Source organism: Magnolia sinica, chromosome 7, assembly GCF_029962835.1.
Source record: "Magnolia sinica isolate HGM2019 chromosome 7, MsV1, whole genome shotgun sequence".
Classification (NCBI taxonomy): Eukaryota; Viridiplantae; Streptophyta; class Magnoliopsida; order Magnoliales; family Magnoliaceae; genus Magnolia; species Magnolia sinica.
The window spans coordinates 3945322-3961078 of record NC_080579.1 but is presented as its reverse complement, the minus strand read 5'-3'; the positions used below and the strand labels follow the sequence as shown (position 1 = coordinate 3961078).

At 38.2% G+C, this 15757-nt stretch overlaps 3 protein-coding genes across 3 annotated transcripts; 1 reads left to right on the top strand and 2 right to left on the bottom strand.

Moving 5' to 3' along the window:
- Nucleotides 1-2185: 2185 nt before the first annotated feature.
- Nucleotides 2186-2997, top strand: LOC131251895 (uncharacterized). The gene is made up of 2 exons (XM_058252890.1): nucleotides 2186-2376; nucleotides 2602-2997. The coding sequence occupies exons 1-2, from the start codon at nucleotides 2227-2229 to the stop codon at nucleotides 2995-2997; spliced, it is 546 nt and encodes a 181-aa protein (XP_058108873.1). The 5' UTR covers nucleotides 2186-2226.
- A 2929-nt stretch (nucleotides 2998-5926) lies between these two features.
- Nucleotides 5927-11681, bottom strand: LOC131251894 (uncharacterized). The gene is made up of 16 exons (XM_058252888.1): nucleotides 11571-11681; nucleotides 9949-9978; nucleotides 9193-9843; nucleotides 8972-9112; nucleotides 8827-8880; nucleotides 8666-8737; nucleotides 8491-8559; nucleotides 8303-8383; nucleotides 7742-8205; nucleotides 7575-7656; nucleotides 7395-7487; nucleotides 7046-7300; nucleotides 6857-6954; nucleotides 6707-6779; nucleotides 6505-6632; nucleotides 5927-6083 (listed from the first exon to the last, which is right to left on the bottom strand). Exons 1-16 carry the CDS (start codon nucleotides 11679-11681, stop codon nucleotides 5927-5929), a joined length of 2559 nt encoding a protein of 852 aa, XP_058108871.1.
- Nucleotides 11682-12161: 480 nt separating this feature from the next.
- LOC131251893 (putative disease resistance protein RGA1) lies at nucleotides 12162-15306 on the bottom strand. The gene has a single exon (XM_058252887.1). The coding sequence runs from the start codon at nucleotides 15006-15008 to the stop codon at nucleotides 12162-12164; it is 2847 nt and encodes a 948-aa protein (XP_058108870.1). The 5' UTR covers nucleotides 15009-15306.
- Nucleotides 15307-15757: the final 451 nt, after the last annotated feature.

Sequence of the window (15757 nt, the reverse complement as noted above, 5' to 3'; positions counted from 1 at the left end):
GTGAAAAGTGGCAAACACATGCAGTAGCCTAATGCTTAATTTGTGAGCTTACATTGAATTCTGTACATGGTAGAAATCTGGCATGTGTTCACACACACGTGCGTATTGGCTACAGTGTTTTTGGTATTCAGATGATGTAGTGGATTCAGTTATTTGGTCATTAGAATTCTAAAAGTCGCACTGTGGATCCATTCCAATTCCTTAATTTCCTTGTTTACTTGATAATTTTTGAAAAGAAGGAACATATGTTTTACTAGACATGGAAGAGAGGTTTTGAGCTGTATTTTGTTTGTTGGCGGTCTTCTGATGAAAATGTACTTGCTTCTGTGATGTTGTGCAGTATTAGCTTCAGGAAAAAGGACTGTTAACAAATCAGAATTTTTTGGGTAACAACCTGCATTACTGTAAGTAGTAGATTGAGTTCAAGATAGGACTATGGGATCGCTGGCTAGTTTATATGCGATCATCTGTGAATTTATGCTGTCCTGCTATGCATGTTTTTTAATTTTTAATTTTTTCCTTTGAACTGCTTAAGTCGCAAAGACCACATGCGTGCGGTGCTCGGCTGTGAGTAAATTCGATTGCTCAAGGTTCTACACCCATTGTACTTGTTCGTTTTGCTAGTAGCCATTGTTTTACATGGACATCAATGACTCTGTGGCCTCATTCATTTGTTTCCTTGTCCTGTTCCATGATATTATAAGTCGGTATTAAAAGATATTGAGGATTTTCTGGCTCCAGCCTTTGCATTGAATGACTAGGAAGGGTTTTAGGGTTTGCTTTCCAAGAACCAACTATGCTAGTCATATCTTGGAAAACAGTGCCCGTCGACCATTCAGCTGGCCTATTAGGTTGGTTGGTATTTCTTTTAGTGTTCTCTTTATACCCCTGCCATGCCATATTGGCATTACCTATGATTAACTGAGAAATTTATAGCTGCATGTGGTTCTTTCGATGTCTGTGCTTTAAATGTCATTCTGTATAGGGCCCTAAAGTGAGACCTTTGAAAAGCACAATATTACGTAAGGTGTGCGTTGGCCTTTGACTTAATAGTCATAATCGTTTTTCGGCTTCAAAATGTATGTGCCCGCTAGCGCATTTTACTAACAGTCTTTCAGGTGTTGCTTGTTGGGTTGCGTACGTCTTTCTGCTGAAAAATGGAGTCATCACGCTCCCCCGCGCATACTCATCTTTTTTTCATAAAAAGAATAAAAAACATGAAAGTAATTGTTATATTGAAAATTTGGCAAATCCATCTATGAAGAAGCTGTGTGAAACGGGTCGTGGTGCCGATGAACTGAACAAATACAACAGAATGTTTTCCATGTTGGCATGTGGAAAACATTCAGCATGTGCAAAACATTCAATCAAGAAACGTTTCTGTCGCTATTAGTGATTCTTATGCCATCATTTCCATTATGGAACATTCTAAGTTGATGCTCACCTATCAAAGATTGGATTTTGGTATTCTTGCTAATGGATCCTTGTGGGACATGATCCTCCCACATAAGCTCATCAGCATGGCCTGATCAGATGTGAGGGCCATCCTGGCAAAATCATCCAGTGTCTCTAGCAGATGGCGGCCACACCGGATCATCTAATCATCATAAAAAAATGGCAATGAAAATATTTGTAGCATATGTCCTATACTTCTAATTTTCAGATCTTAATCTTAATTTTCCCATTGTTTTCTTAATTTTCAAAATCTATCTTCTAGTGACAGCCAATTCTCTCTGAATTTTCCTTTTGAAGTAGTTCCACATCTCTTAATATTTGCAAGAGTAATAGACAAGCCCCTCAAGAACAACGACGATTTCGTCTGGGCAATCGATACTCCACTTGCAGGGAAATTCATCAACGACGTTGAATATTGCAGGGACCTGTTCCCTCTGTTATTTTTCTCTTGGAAAACATAATTGACATGTAAGGAAAAGGCTTCTTAGTTGCTTCGTGTAGCATAGCAATTTGCATGATAACCAATTATGTAAAAAGTAGTGGAGGGATCTAAATTTGTTGTAACTAGAGCTTCCAGATATCTTGATATGCAGGAGGATCAGTGACATAAATGGAACAGCCTGGACTTTTCCACCACAAATTAGATGGACAAAAATGGAGACACTGAGTTGAATTCTTATCTCTATCTTCCTTATGAAGCTAACATCCTTCCTTTGGATTGATGCATTACCAGGTCCGATTCTTTGTCTTCCCTTTGTCTTCAAAAGCCAAATGGAGCCTAAGCCTCTTTTTAAACATATTAGACTCCATATGGTCGTCACAAGCCAAATGGAGCCTAAGCCCCTTTTTAACTCTGCCAATGTAACTCTTGCATTGCCGGTCCCAAGCCCGGGTAAAGGAGGAGGGAGAATGGGCATCAAGGTGAGTTGTGTACTATTTATTCATGCATTCATGCATTTTATTCTCTCCCATCCCTCAACCCCTCCATTTTGGTAAAGAAACCCTGTTTTGTTTTGTTTTGTTTTGTTTTTGTTTTTTTGTTTTTTTTTTTTTAAAAAAAAAAATTGAAAGTTGCTGGTTTTTCACCTGGGTTTATTTTGTTTTATCTTCAGTTTTTTAATGTTCTGCTGTTCATTTCTTCTGCAGAGATTGAGGTGGTTTACTTTCACATTTGCTGAGAAAATGGAGGGAGATTCAAGGGAAGGAGAGTCCTGCCAGCAGTTTCTTAATCTGATTCCTAATGAAAGGGATTGGTTGGTAAGGGATAGAGGATCCTTTCAAGTTACAGAAGAGAAAAAGCTGGAGCTGAGGATTGGGCCACCTGGGGTCTGGATTTCCAAAGAAAACTGTAGCAGAGAAAGACTCCTCTATATTGGGTATTTTCCAAAGGCTCCCAAGAACAGCAATTCTTCTGTTGAACCAGAGGTGGATTATTGTTGGCATGTCCACAGTTGGTTTCACTTGCACTATCTACTTATTTGGTGTCAATGTGTAGTATCTGAATATTTTACAGAAATTTGTCCAACTACAGATCATGTGTAAGATTCCATTACAATGGAATTAATCAGGTTTAGTGCAACCTCAAGTGGCAGTCAGCTACGGATCTAAACTGTAGCCAAAGTACATTTCTACGGACTTTATCCGTAGCCTTTTGTCCACTTTCTGGTATTATATATTTTGAATTTCTTCATATATTTATTTTAACAAATTTAGTGGGACCAGGTCATTTTGTCCGTCAATTCATTTAGTGGAACCAGAGATGTTGTGAGTGAAGTCCACTTAATTTATTTTTTAAAGCATTTTTGTATAGTTTTTTTTGAAAGCATGCATAGACAAATGTATTTTTTTTTGTTTGATGTATGGCTGAATGATAAAATTTAATTGATTTAGTTCTAACTGGCTAGCATTGTTGTGTTTATTTCACCCATACCCAAATAATAACTAGCTAGTATGCAGAGACATGTAATTTTGGGGTTCACACCCTCTTGTAAGAAACAAGAGTATTTGCAATTAATTTCGCAACCTCGTCACTTTATCTAATGGAATCCCATCGCTTTATCCAGTAATCCCATCACTTTATCTACAATAACCTCATCACTTTGTCTAGTGAACCCCGTCACTTTGTCTAGTGAACCTCATCACTTTGTCTAGTGAACCCCGTCACTTTGCACTTCAAACTCGTCACTTTGTCTAGTGAACCCCGTCACTTTGCACTGCAACCTCGTCACTTTGTCTAGTGAACCTCGTCACTTTGCACTGCAACCTCGTCACTTTGTCTAGTGAACCCCGTCACTTTGCACTGCAACCTCGTCACTTTGTCTAGTGAACCCCGTCACTTTGCACTTCAAACTCGTCACTTTGTCTAGTGAACCCCGTCACTTTGCACTGCAACCTCGTCACTTTGTCTAGTGAACCCAGTCACTTTGCACTGCAACCTCGTCACTTTGTCTAGTGAACCCCGTCACTTTGTCTAGTGAACCCCGTCACTTTGCACTGCAACCTCGTCACTTTATCTAGTGAACCCCGTCACTTTGTCTAGTGAACCTCGTCACTTTGTCTAGTGAACCCCGTCACTTTGCACTGCAACCTCGTCACTTTGTCTAGTGAACCTCGTCACTTTGCACTGCAACCTCGTCACTTTGTCTAGTGAACCCCGTCACTTTGCACTTCAAACTCGTCACTTTGTCTAGTGAACCCCGTCACTTTGTCTAGTGAACCCCGTCACTTTGCACTGCAACCTCGTCACTTTGTCTAGTGAACCCCGTCACTTTGCACTTCAAACTCGTCACTTTGTCTAGTGAACCCCGTCACTTTGCACTGCAACCTCGTCACTTTGTCTAGTGAACCCCGTCACTTTGCACTGCAACCTCGTCACTTTGTCTAGTGAACCTCGTCACTTTGCACTGCAACCTCGTCACTTTGTCTAGTGAACCCCGTCACTTTGCACTGCAACCTCGTCACTTTGTCTAGTGAACCTCGTCACTTTGCACTGCAACCTCGTCACTGTGGCTAGTGAACCCCGCCACTTTGCATTACAAACTCGTCACTATGTCTAGTGAACCCCATCACTATGTCACCGTGGGGTTGAACAAATTAGTTTAATTTAGTTAACCTATGTCACGTATCCAATTAATTTCCAAGTGCCTGAGTATGAAGCGTCATGTTGCCAGATTATTATATAACTCCAAATTAAAACGGTTTGCTTTCGGTCTTGAGGCTAAAAATATTAAAAATCCGCCGGTATCCACCAATGGGATTGAACTCACCTAGCGACATGTGGAGGGACACCCCGTCACATGCAGTTTGGGGCATCCATGCAGGTTGTAGGGACTTGGCTGCACATGCAGTTTGGGGCATCCATGCAGGTTGTAGCGGATTTTCAGTATAGATGGTGAGTCCACTCTTGCACTGTGGTTCGGCCGTTATATATTAGACATGCCTGATTTTTTTTGGTGCGAGCATCTATCTATGGTGGGGCCCAGAAGATGAACGGCTTAGATCTTAATCCAACACGTGTGCCGCTTAGGCAAGTGTGGAATGTGATTCAAGTAGGAATATCTGACCTAAGACTTGGTTGGACAATCTTAACCATGAACGAATCTTTCCTACTAAATATGGACTTTGATGTTTGTCTTTTATAGCGTAGTTTTGAAAGGTTACAAGCATCCAAATAGCAAGGAATTTGTAATCTAGCTAATGATATGTTGGGCTAATGGATGAGTGCATTAATATCCGCGGATGCTTTTCTCAACAAAACGCAAGAAACGTGTTTTGAAACCTGGAAATTCAAACCTGGAAATTCTTCATATGCCATATAACAAACTCAAATTAAACCACACAAGTCGTAGGCCCTGATTCAGATGGCTTTTAAACCATACAAGCCGTAGCTAGGATAATCACTGCCATTGCTGATGTATGAATCCTGTGCACAGTTCTGCAGTTATAATATGAGCCTGAATTATCCAAAGTTGATATTTCAAGCCTGCCTGGTAGATAACTAATTAATATAAGTGGGTCTGACCTTACAAACCAAATTTGTTGATTTTTATCCCACACAAAATATTTAACAAGCCACCACACAAAAGAGAAAAAAGAAAAAAGCAAAAGCCTGTATTGATAGGATGATCCAATCCATAACTTGGATACTCCAATTGAACAATCTAAACTGTTATTTTTAACAGGCTACCATGCAACAATTGCATTCATTGGACCTAAAAAAAAAAAAAAGAAAATAAAAAAAAATAAAAAAACTCTTGAGAAGATCATCCGCAACCACATGTGAGCAGAAAGAGCTCCATACGCTGAAATCCATGACAGATGCATGATTCCTTACAAATTAAACACAGAAAATAGGATACGTGGTACTATTCAATGCAATTCCTTACAAAGTAAAGCCAGAAAATAGGATAGTTGGTACTATTCAATGCTTTGGTTGAGGATTTGTTACTTACCTTTGGGTTCTTTTAGAAAGTCAGGCAAAAACAAAGGGACCAAGAGTGGATGTATTTGCAAAGGGAGGAGTCTTAAGCTTAAGCATAGCCCTATTATGATTGGCCGTGATGACAAGGATTTTGAAATCTTGGAAATTAGCAAGTACGAATTCATGATGCTTTAAATCAGAGGTGGAACTGCCAGTGTGCAAGGAAGAATTAGAGAGAGCCAAGATTAAGATGATCTAATCCTAATGCACTCAATCAATGAAAGCAATAGTTTTCAAACATCCACCTAGCAGGACCTACCATGGGAAAAATAAAAATTCTTAAGGAGCCCTATGTATGCCTATAACTTTTCTAAAATATAAGTTACAAGTAACTTTGTGCAGCAGATAGTGCTTAGGAGAGGAAAATTACCTAGGACTCTCTCAAGCTATAACTTTCTTACACTTGAAAGTTGCAAAAAATTTACAAGTACTGTGGGTATTTTTCCACTGATGAAGGAGAATTTTGGCTTGAATTCCATACACAACAAGACCCATCATGAATTCAATCAGAGCATATTTGCATCCCGCAACAACTATGATAATAATAAAAAATAAAATCAAGCACATACCTTCCATTAAAAAGATTTTCATGATTGTAAGTATGTTTCATACCTTTACATTTCACATTTTGTGGTGTAATCATTTTACCCAACATCAGTTGTGCAACCAACTTTTTTCGTTCAAAATTCATTGGCCCCTGATGATGAAAGTGGATCGTAAGTATGTTTCAATAATTTTGTATAAGAAAAAGGAAAAAAAAGGAAAATTTACCGAGTTGAAATCAAATATATCTCCTCGGGAAAGACATTCCATAAATTTCATTAAGTAGACACCACAGTCAAACCTGCCAATACCATACAGAGATAGGTAAATATTATTAAATAAGAGTAAATTCACATTTTTAAATGGAAAATGACTTACGAATTTGGTTGCTGGGGACATTCTTGGTCTATAGAGACAGTAAATCCATCACATTCTATTTCACAACTTTTTAATAAATGGATCTTCAAACGTGAAACCTACATTTATAATGAAGAAGTATTAAATACTTTCACAATCACAATTTTTTTAAGTTAAATGTTCTTCCATTGAAAAAATTAATATACATACCATCGTATTGATGTAGGTTGATGTTTGGTGACCTTTGAGAGAGTTATAAATTGAAAATATTTTTCTCTTTAAGTCAATGACAAGCAGGTACCAATGGGACATTTCATTCAGTGGGATCATAATTTTTTCTTTATTCTTTAGCTCGTAAGGAATCTTCCTCATAATACATTCAATTTTTTCATCATTACCATCATAATATATATCTTCAATTTTCCTGTCTCCTTTCGCTATAATTCTCGTTGTACACACATATTTCTGCAATGGTTTAATTTAAATTAAATTAACAACATTTAAACACAAATTACTTATACATGATAATTTTAATACACATATAAATGAGAAAGCTTACATGAAACCATGCGTTGAAGAAGTGGCATTTTAACAAATTATGCCCACCACTATTTTCTCGAATAGCCATCAATTCGGTATACTTGGATATAACCTGCATTAAATTTAACATATTAATCAATTAAGTCATATCCATGAATGATGGATCATACCTCCTCATAATATAACATTTAAATTATACCTCATCATCTACCCATTTCATTGGATTCAATAATGACTCTAAGGATCTCCTTTCGACACGAAGTGGGCCAAATGTTTCATCCCTAAGGACATATATTATCGTATTAGTACAAAAAGATTTAAAAAATAAGTGGGTGGGATAAAAATTAAATACTTAAAGCATCTTACTTGATTTTATTCTGAGCTTTAAGAGTTGTAATTGCATTCAGTTCTTCTTGGGATAACATATACTCATTACTCTTTTCCATACGTGATTGGATTCCAGGAGTTTCACATATACTTTTACCTTTGGTTTTACATTCAGTGTATGGAGATTGTAAAACTTTTGAAGGAACCCTTTTCCTACCCTGCTCTTTGACACGCTTTACTAAAGAGTTTTGATTTGTAACAAAAGTCTCTTTTATCTTCGTATTCGCATGAAAGGGAGTAGAAACTTGTGGTATGTTAGAATTTACTTGCATGTCCTTGATTATCTCACATGATGTAGCTTCCCAATCGCGGTTTCTCTTTAATTCTTTCACTTCATCAGACAACCGTTGTATGATTATTTCTTTATCAACTATCTTATCTCTTAACTCTTTGTTTTCCATCAGCAATTCTCTGTACTCACTATTATCTTCATTTTTCTTATTCTATATGAAAAAAACATAATATCTTATTTAGATTAAAGCATTCCTAATTATTATGGATGAAAAATAAATGCATATGAAAAAAGTTTATTGTGATTACTTGTATCATTAAATTCTCTATAATGTTCAAAAATTTAGGTTCAAATTGTCTGCACGTTTCGTTGACTGCACTTGATATCACCTGTATAAAAATCACAAGAATCAATGAAATGGAATTAGTATTCTAACGCATTGTTATCTATAAAATATACACAAATTTTAAATAATTGTTGTATTTAGAATAATTACATTTTTGTCTTTATTTTGTAAAAATATAGGCTCCAAACGACTACATGTTTCTTGGGTGATATTTGATGCCTATATACAAATCACAATAAAGATAATAAGGAATTAGTATCACAAGATAACATGATTAAAAAAATATACGCATATATAAAATATTTGTTAAGTGGGGAACAGTTACAATTTTCTCTAACATGTTGACCAATTTAGGTTCCAAATGACGGCACATTTCTTCTATAGTGTTTGATGTATCCTGTATGCCAATTAAAAATACAAATATTTTTAATGTGTGATCACTATTGATTGCATATCAAGTACAAAAAAGAAACACGAATCACTTACAGGGGGAGGTAGTAGATTTCTCTCTTCATACGTAGGCTTTATTTCTTCAATAACCTGATGGATATAAATATATAAATGTATATACTTTATTTGAATAAATTAAATATTAATTTTAAAATCTTAATTGAGTTATATAATTGATTACCTGAGTGTAGATGAGATTATCAATATAGTTCTTATGTGTGTCAGCATGCTGGTAACCACCTTCTACCCATCTCAATAAACGTGGATATACCATTTTTGTTGTTAACATTGGCTGATGAATGATGTGCTCTTGTAACCATGGCTATGCATAAAATAAATTCATATGAGAAAGACACATGAGAACAACAAGAAAAAAATTAATAAAAGTATTTGTTTACTTACTTCTAGTATCATGACACATCCGTTCACATAGCTCTTCTTCTCCTCCACACATTTAGAAATACTTTTAACCAAGAACTCATAAATAGCAGTAGCCCAATCATAACTATTCAACTTTTCCAGGTTATTCACATAGTGCAAAAAGATTTTTGGTGTGGCATGATTTGAGGTTGGAAATAAAATTGTATTAAATATATACAAAATAAAGAGTTTAGTAAAGTCGGCTAAACATTCATCCAAAGTTTCTTCCATCCACCTCTTAATATTCTCCTCAATCAAATTTCTCAATATAAGAGCGTTCGGAAAATATTTATTTTTAAAATTTTCATCGCAAACATCTAGTTTCTTATTCATATCTAAATACTCTCCATTCATACTCAACCCCAATATCAAAGCAATGTCTTGGGGTTTAATAAATAGCTTATTTCCTCCAATGATGAAACTTTTAGTTTCGTTATCCCATCTACGTATAATAGTATTTAAAAATGTGCGTTGAACTGCTAACCTTGGAAAACGTAAAAATTCCTTAAAAGGAGTGGTTGAAATTGCTTTTTTATGTTCATCTTTTAAATTAATTTGATTGATAAAATCAAAAAATTTTGATGGGGTACATCTGGTGTTGTAATCATAGTTTTTTGATTGAACTGACTCATCCTGCAATCATGAAAATTAACAACGATTACGGCCATACATAACTTTTGTATCTCATTTTAAAATTTTATTTAAAAAAATTAAGAAACATAAGGAGAGGTTACTCACCATATTAAGCACAATATGCTTTTGAAGAACCTGTCAAATGAAAAGGATAGACACCTGCTTAAGGACAAAAGATTGCTGGTCAAAAAAATATTTCTTTACAAAGAGAAGATGCCCTATATAGTGACGATTATTTATCAGTCTAATTTTGTGCAGAATATCATGAATTGGTGCAATCAGGTGCAACTTTGATTAAAAATCTAGAAACAGCATGTAGCTTATGCTACATGCTATGTAACTTATGCGTCAAGCTTCAAAGAGGTGAATGCTACACTATACACAATTAGCTATTTAAAACACTAATAAGGATTTTAGCCTTTGAATTGGAACATATATCAATGGTACAAACCGGTTAATGAGAAATCTCACTTTGTATGGTGGAAAGACAACAAATAAAAGTACTAAATGGGATATTTCAACCCTATCAAATAATCAGTTTTTGTATTTGGAAAAAGCTCAAATCCAACCGCTAGTCTCAACATGTCTTATTGTCATATGTTGTGGTGTGTTCAAGCAAACCTCTATATTGGATGTATTCATTTCTAATTCTATACTTCTCTTGCCACTCATTCATCTCAACATTCTCATTTCAGTTATGTCGTCATGTGAATATGTTGCATGCATGGATGGTTGATGCTATAAAAAATGGGGGAATATTCAAAACATTATGAACATTGCATCATCTACTTAGTCCCCCCATACATTCTGTTATCTGCGCCAAACAGATTTTATACCACTACTTCCATCAAATTTTTAATATTTTTTATGAAACACTCAAAACTTCCTATTCTGATATTACTTTTCTGATTGCAGCAAGACCAACTGTGAATATTGCACACGGGTTAAGAAGTTGCTATCACAGTTGGGGGCGAATTACAAAGTGATTGAATTGGATGTCAAAAGTAAGTTCTTTTTCAATTCACAAGAGTAGAGACTGCAGAAGATTTTTGTTTTTTCTTAGTTTCTCTTTCCATTTCTTGGTCCTTGGCTAAGAACATTCATTGTAAAACAGCGCTACCAATCCTCAAAACACCTAGAATTCCATGGCAGAATATGGCGTGCCCTGGAATTAAAGTTCTAGAACGCAACTGTTATGGATCTTTTAGATTCATGTCCACTAATATTGGAGGGAGAGGAGTGCTCAACTCATTTTCAGGCTGTCTACCACGAGAGGCAGTGGCGTGCAATTGCATGATATTTTTCATTGAATTTGTTAAAATTTGATGGTAGGAGTGATTATTCAGGACACTTCTATCTGTAAGTAAATCTGAATAATCCTGAAAATCTCCTATTAGTCTACATGCATACAGGCAATTCAAAAACAGCATCCAATGTTCCTCATTTAAAAATCTGGTATCTGAACCATTCATTCAGTGGGTCCATTGCAGATCACAGAAAATAGCCTTGAAAAAAAAAGGATTTTTAATGGAGGAAAACATAAATAAATAGATAATCTGTAAAAAAATTATAAAAAAAAAATTAAAATACCTGTAAGGTGGGGTGGATCTTCGATGGATGAATAGAAGAAATAGCAGAAATCGGCTATCGGCTGCCCGAGGGAAAATGGGCAAGAGGGATTGTGAGAGATTGGGGAAAGAGGGCCTCCGATCTTCAAAAGAAAAAACCCCTCTTTTTCTTCCCCTTTGATGAAATCCATCCGTGAACGGAAAGAACTTGAAATTAGAAACGAGGGGAGAAGAAATCTCTGCGAACCGGAAATGGAAACTGCCGTTCATGGTACCGTTGCCGTTAGGGAAGACGGCGGAGAGATTTTCTCGTGGTGCCGTTGCCGTTAGGGAAGACGGCTGAGAGATTTTCTTTTTTTTTTTTTTTTTTTTTATATGAAACGGAAACAGATTTGCTAGTCCTACGTGGCAGCTGTGTCGAGCTGGACCAATGATATTGCGGGAGGCAGAGACTCTCTGCCTCCCGGAGGCAGAGGATCCGGACTCTTAATTAAAAAGGAAAAATTACATGAGATGGAGGGGGGCAAAGAACCTGACCTCCAAAACAGACAACTTGTGTTTATTAGAAAAACAAGGCAGCAACGCAGCAAACTAATCTTCCTAGATAGATTGACATTTATTAAAAGTAAATCCATTGAAAAAGAAAAAAGAAAATAAATAAATAAAAAGTACACAATTACTTGAAACAAAACCAAATGAAAAGCTGTTGTTGATTTCTTCTCCACCTCTCCTCGTATTGGAGTGGATCATTCAAATGAATGACTTAATGGTGATATTCGGGATGTGGGCAATCTTGTGACGATCCTCTCCTCCATCTTGGAGGCGCTCTTTTAAGAGTGGACAGTTGAAGATATTCAATTGTTGAAGCATTGTGAGGTGTTGCAACTCCGGTAGAGACCTCAACTCTGGACAAGTGAAGATCTGCAGAGTTTGGAGGGCTTTGAGTTGTCCCAACTCCTTTGGCAGAGACCTCAACTCTGGACAAATGAAGATCTCCAGAGTTTGGAGGGCTTTGAGTTGTCCCAACTCCTTTGGCAGAGACTCCAACCGTGGACAATTATAGATAAACAGAGTTTGGAGGGCTTTGAGTTGTCCCAACTCCTCTGGTAGAGACTTCAACTGTGGACAATCGGATATCTTCAGAGTTTGGAGGGCTTTGAGTTGTCCCAACTCCTCTGTTAGAGACTTCAACTGTCGACAATTGGATATCTTCAGAGTTTGGAGAGCTTTGAGTTGTCCCAACTCCACTGGTAGAGACTCCAGCTGTGGACACTCCCCGATGTCCAGAGTTTGGAGCGCTCTTAGTTGTCCCAACTCCACTGGTAGAGACTCCAACTGTGGACACCTCCCGATGTACAGAGTTTGGAGCGCTCTTAGATGTCCCAACTCCACTGGTAGAGACTCCAACTGTGGACACCCCCAGATGTACAGAGTTTGGAGCGCTCTTAGTTGTCCCAACCAATCACCAGGTAGTGACGTCAGCTCATGAAATCTATTAATCCTCAAACAGTTAAGGTTGGGGAGCACAGGTAAGTGCAACGCCTTCAGCTTTGGGCAGTTACCTATGTCTAATTCAAGGAGTGACGGCATAACCTCTCCATCTCCACCTCTCAATTCCCACTCCTCCCAATTTGGCATTTCCTGGAAACGGAGGGTCTCCAGCTTGGGGAATGAGACACCACCACCACCACTTCCATCATTTTGATCATCCCCACTAAACTCACCACCCACTTTTTTCACCTCTACCATTCCCTTAATAAAAAGAAATTTAAGGGATGGTAGTTTCCCAAGACCTGGTAGTTGTTTACACTTGAGACAATGCAGGAGTTCAATCTTCACTAGATTGGAGAACATTGGATTCCCTGTCCACTGGGGAAGCTTGGAACCTTTGTAATACCATATTTCCAACTCTTTCAAGTTTGTGTGAGGCTGAAGGCTTTCGAGCACATCCTCCATCCTCTTCACCTCATCATCCAACAGTTCACCATCTTCGTCATCATACACCAAGAATAGAGCATGAAGGTGCGGCTTCTCATGCAGTGCTGCCTCGCTAGCTTCGTCCCTGCTCCTGACATTTTGCAAGCCGGTAATTGGAAGATAACCTTGAAGATGATTGAGGTGTTTCAGTTCTCCACATTTATATCCTTGGTCGTCAACCCCCACAATGAATTTTGTTAATGTCCGAAGCTCAGTTAGTCTCCCTATACCCGCTGGTAAGTACCTCAGATTATTTAAACGTTTAAATTCAAGATGTCTCAGGCTAATCATTTTCCTCATCCCTCTAGGCAGTTTTCTTAGCTTCTGACAATCATTGAGTCTCAAGGTCTGTAAATTGATGCAATTACTCAATTCCTCTGGCAACTCCTCTATGCCTGTGTGAGATAAATCAAGATATCTCAAGTGTTTCAACTGTCCTACTGTCTCAGGCAATTTCTTGATGTCAGTGCGACTCAAGTCCAATGCTCTAAGGTGTCTCAGATGATGAAATAAATTGTCTGGCACCATAGAGATTTTCGAACGTAGTATCAAGGTCCGCAACTTGTGGGCCTGATGCAAGGTGGCCGAAATGGAAGCCGCTTTATGAGCTTCATCACCAGTTTCATCATTGTCAACTAAAAAACAATGCCGGACATTATTTAGGTTCCCCACCATTGCAAAGTCACTTCCTGCAACATGTTGCGCTAGATCATGAACTAAATCATGCATCCCGGACCTGAATATACTGCCATCACGAACGATTACTGCATCTGCATCTTGGAGGAGTGAGCGCCTTTGCAAATCAACAAAATACTGTTCGCCAATTTCCTCCATGTCTTCACTTCCATTAATGGCGCAGATGAAACCTTGTGCCACCCATAACTTGACTATCATATCCTTCTCTATCAACCAATCTTTCGGAAAGACGGAGCAATATGCAAAACACTGCTTCAGAGCAGGAGGCAAATCATAGTAGCTTAGTAACAAAGCTGGCAAAATGCCTTCAAAGACATCACCTGAGTTCCACATCTCGCTTCGCAAGACAAACTCCCACCGGCTTCTAGTCCTTCTCGACTGCATGACACTCCCTACTGTCTTTGCAGCGAGAGGCACCCCTCCACATTTCTTTACGATTTGCCTTCCAATCTCTTCCAGCTCAGAACGCTCTTCTTCACTCCGATGCTCCAGCGCTTTACTTCTGAACAATAACCAGCAATCCTCATCGGATAAGACCGCCAGTTTGTGCATGTGATCAGTGCTTCCCATCATGCGTGCAACATCTTCAATACGAGTGGTTACAATGATTCGACTCCCGGGTGCACCATCTTGGAAGGGAAGTATCAGCTTCTCCCATTTCTCGCTGTCTTTGCTCCAAACGTCATCAAGCACCAGCAAGAATCGCTTTGCTTGCAACATACCACGGAGGAGACGTTGCAAACGGTCCAGGTCTTGATGATCACAATTAATAGACCCATCTGCAGATTTTATGATTGATTTCGTAATCTGTTTCACATCAAAATGTTCAGAAACACAAACCCACATTTTCATGTCAAAATGCCCCTCCACTTTCTCATCGTTGTAGATGAGCTGAGCAAGAGTAGTCTTGCCCAAACCCCCCATTCCAACGATAGAAATGACAAAGGGCACCTCAGTTACCTCCTGCAGAAGCAAGCCTATGACTTCATTTTTTTCACCTTCTCTGCCTATCACTGACGATGGGTTGACTAGGGAGCTTGTTTCTCGCTCTGATCTGATCTCAACCTGCCTCAATTCACTAACCACTCTCTCACCCTCCCCACTATCTGCTCTAAGACCCAATTGGTTCTTCTCTTCAGCGATGTCACGTAATCTACCCCTCACCTCCTTTATCTTATTCCCAATTTTGTGGCGTAACTTGAGATGATTGATGCTAGTAACAGAGGAGAGGAAGCTTCTTACCTTCTTCATGCTGGAAGAGGACCCAATACCTTCATCGGGTGCTTGTGATTTGAGAGCTTTTATCATCCATTCATCTAGTATGTCATCTACATCATAGGCCACATCTTTGACATTCTGCAACCAGATCTTCACAGCTTCGTCCTGTGATCGCCGAGTTTCAGCATCTTTAAGCACAGCTTGGATTAAGGTAAACGTACGGGAAAGCTTTTTGATCTCGTCGGTGACACCCACCAACAAAGCTACCTCATCTTGGATGAGGTTGTTCAACTTCTCTGCTACGTTCGAGACCAGCGGATAAGCCATGTCTTCTTTTTTTTTTTTTTCCTTTTGGGTATGTATGGATCGCTAGAAGGGAGGAATTTAAAGTGTGAGAAAGATCTAGAAGGCTTAGAAAATATGCAATGGTAAGGATTTTCACGAGTAAGGAAGAG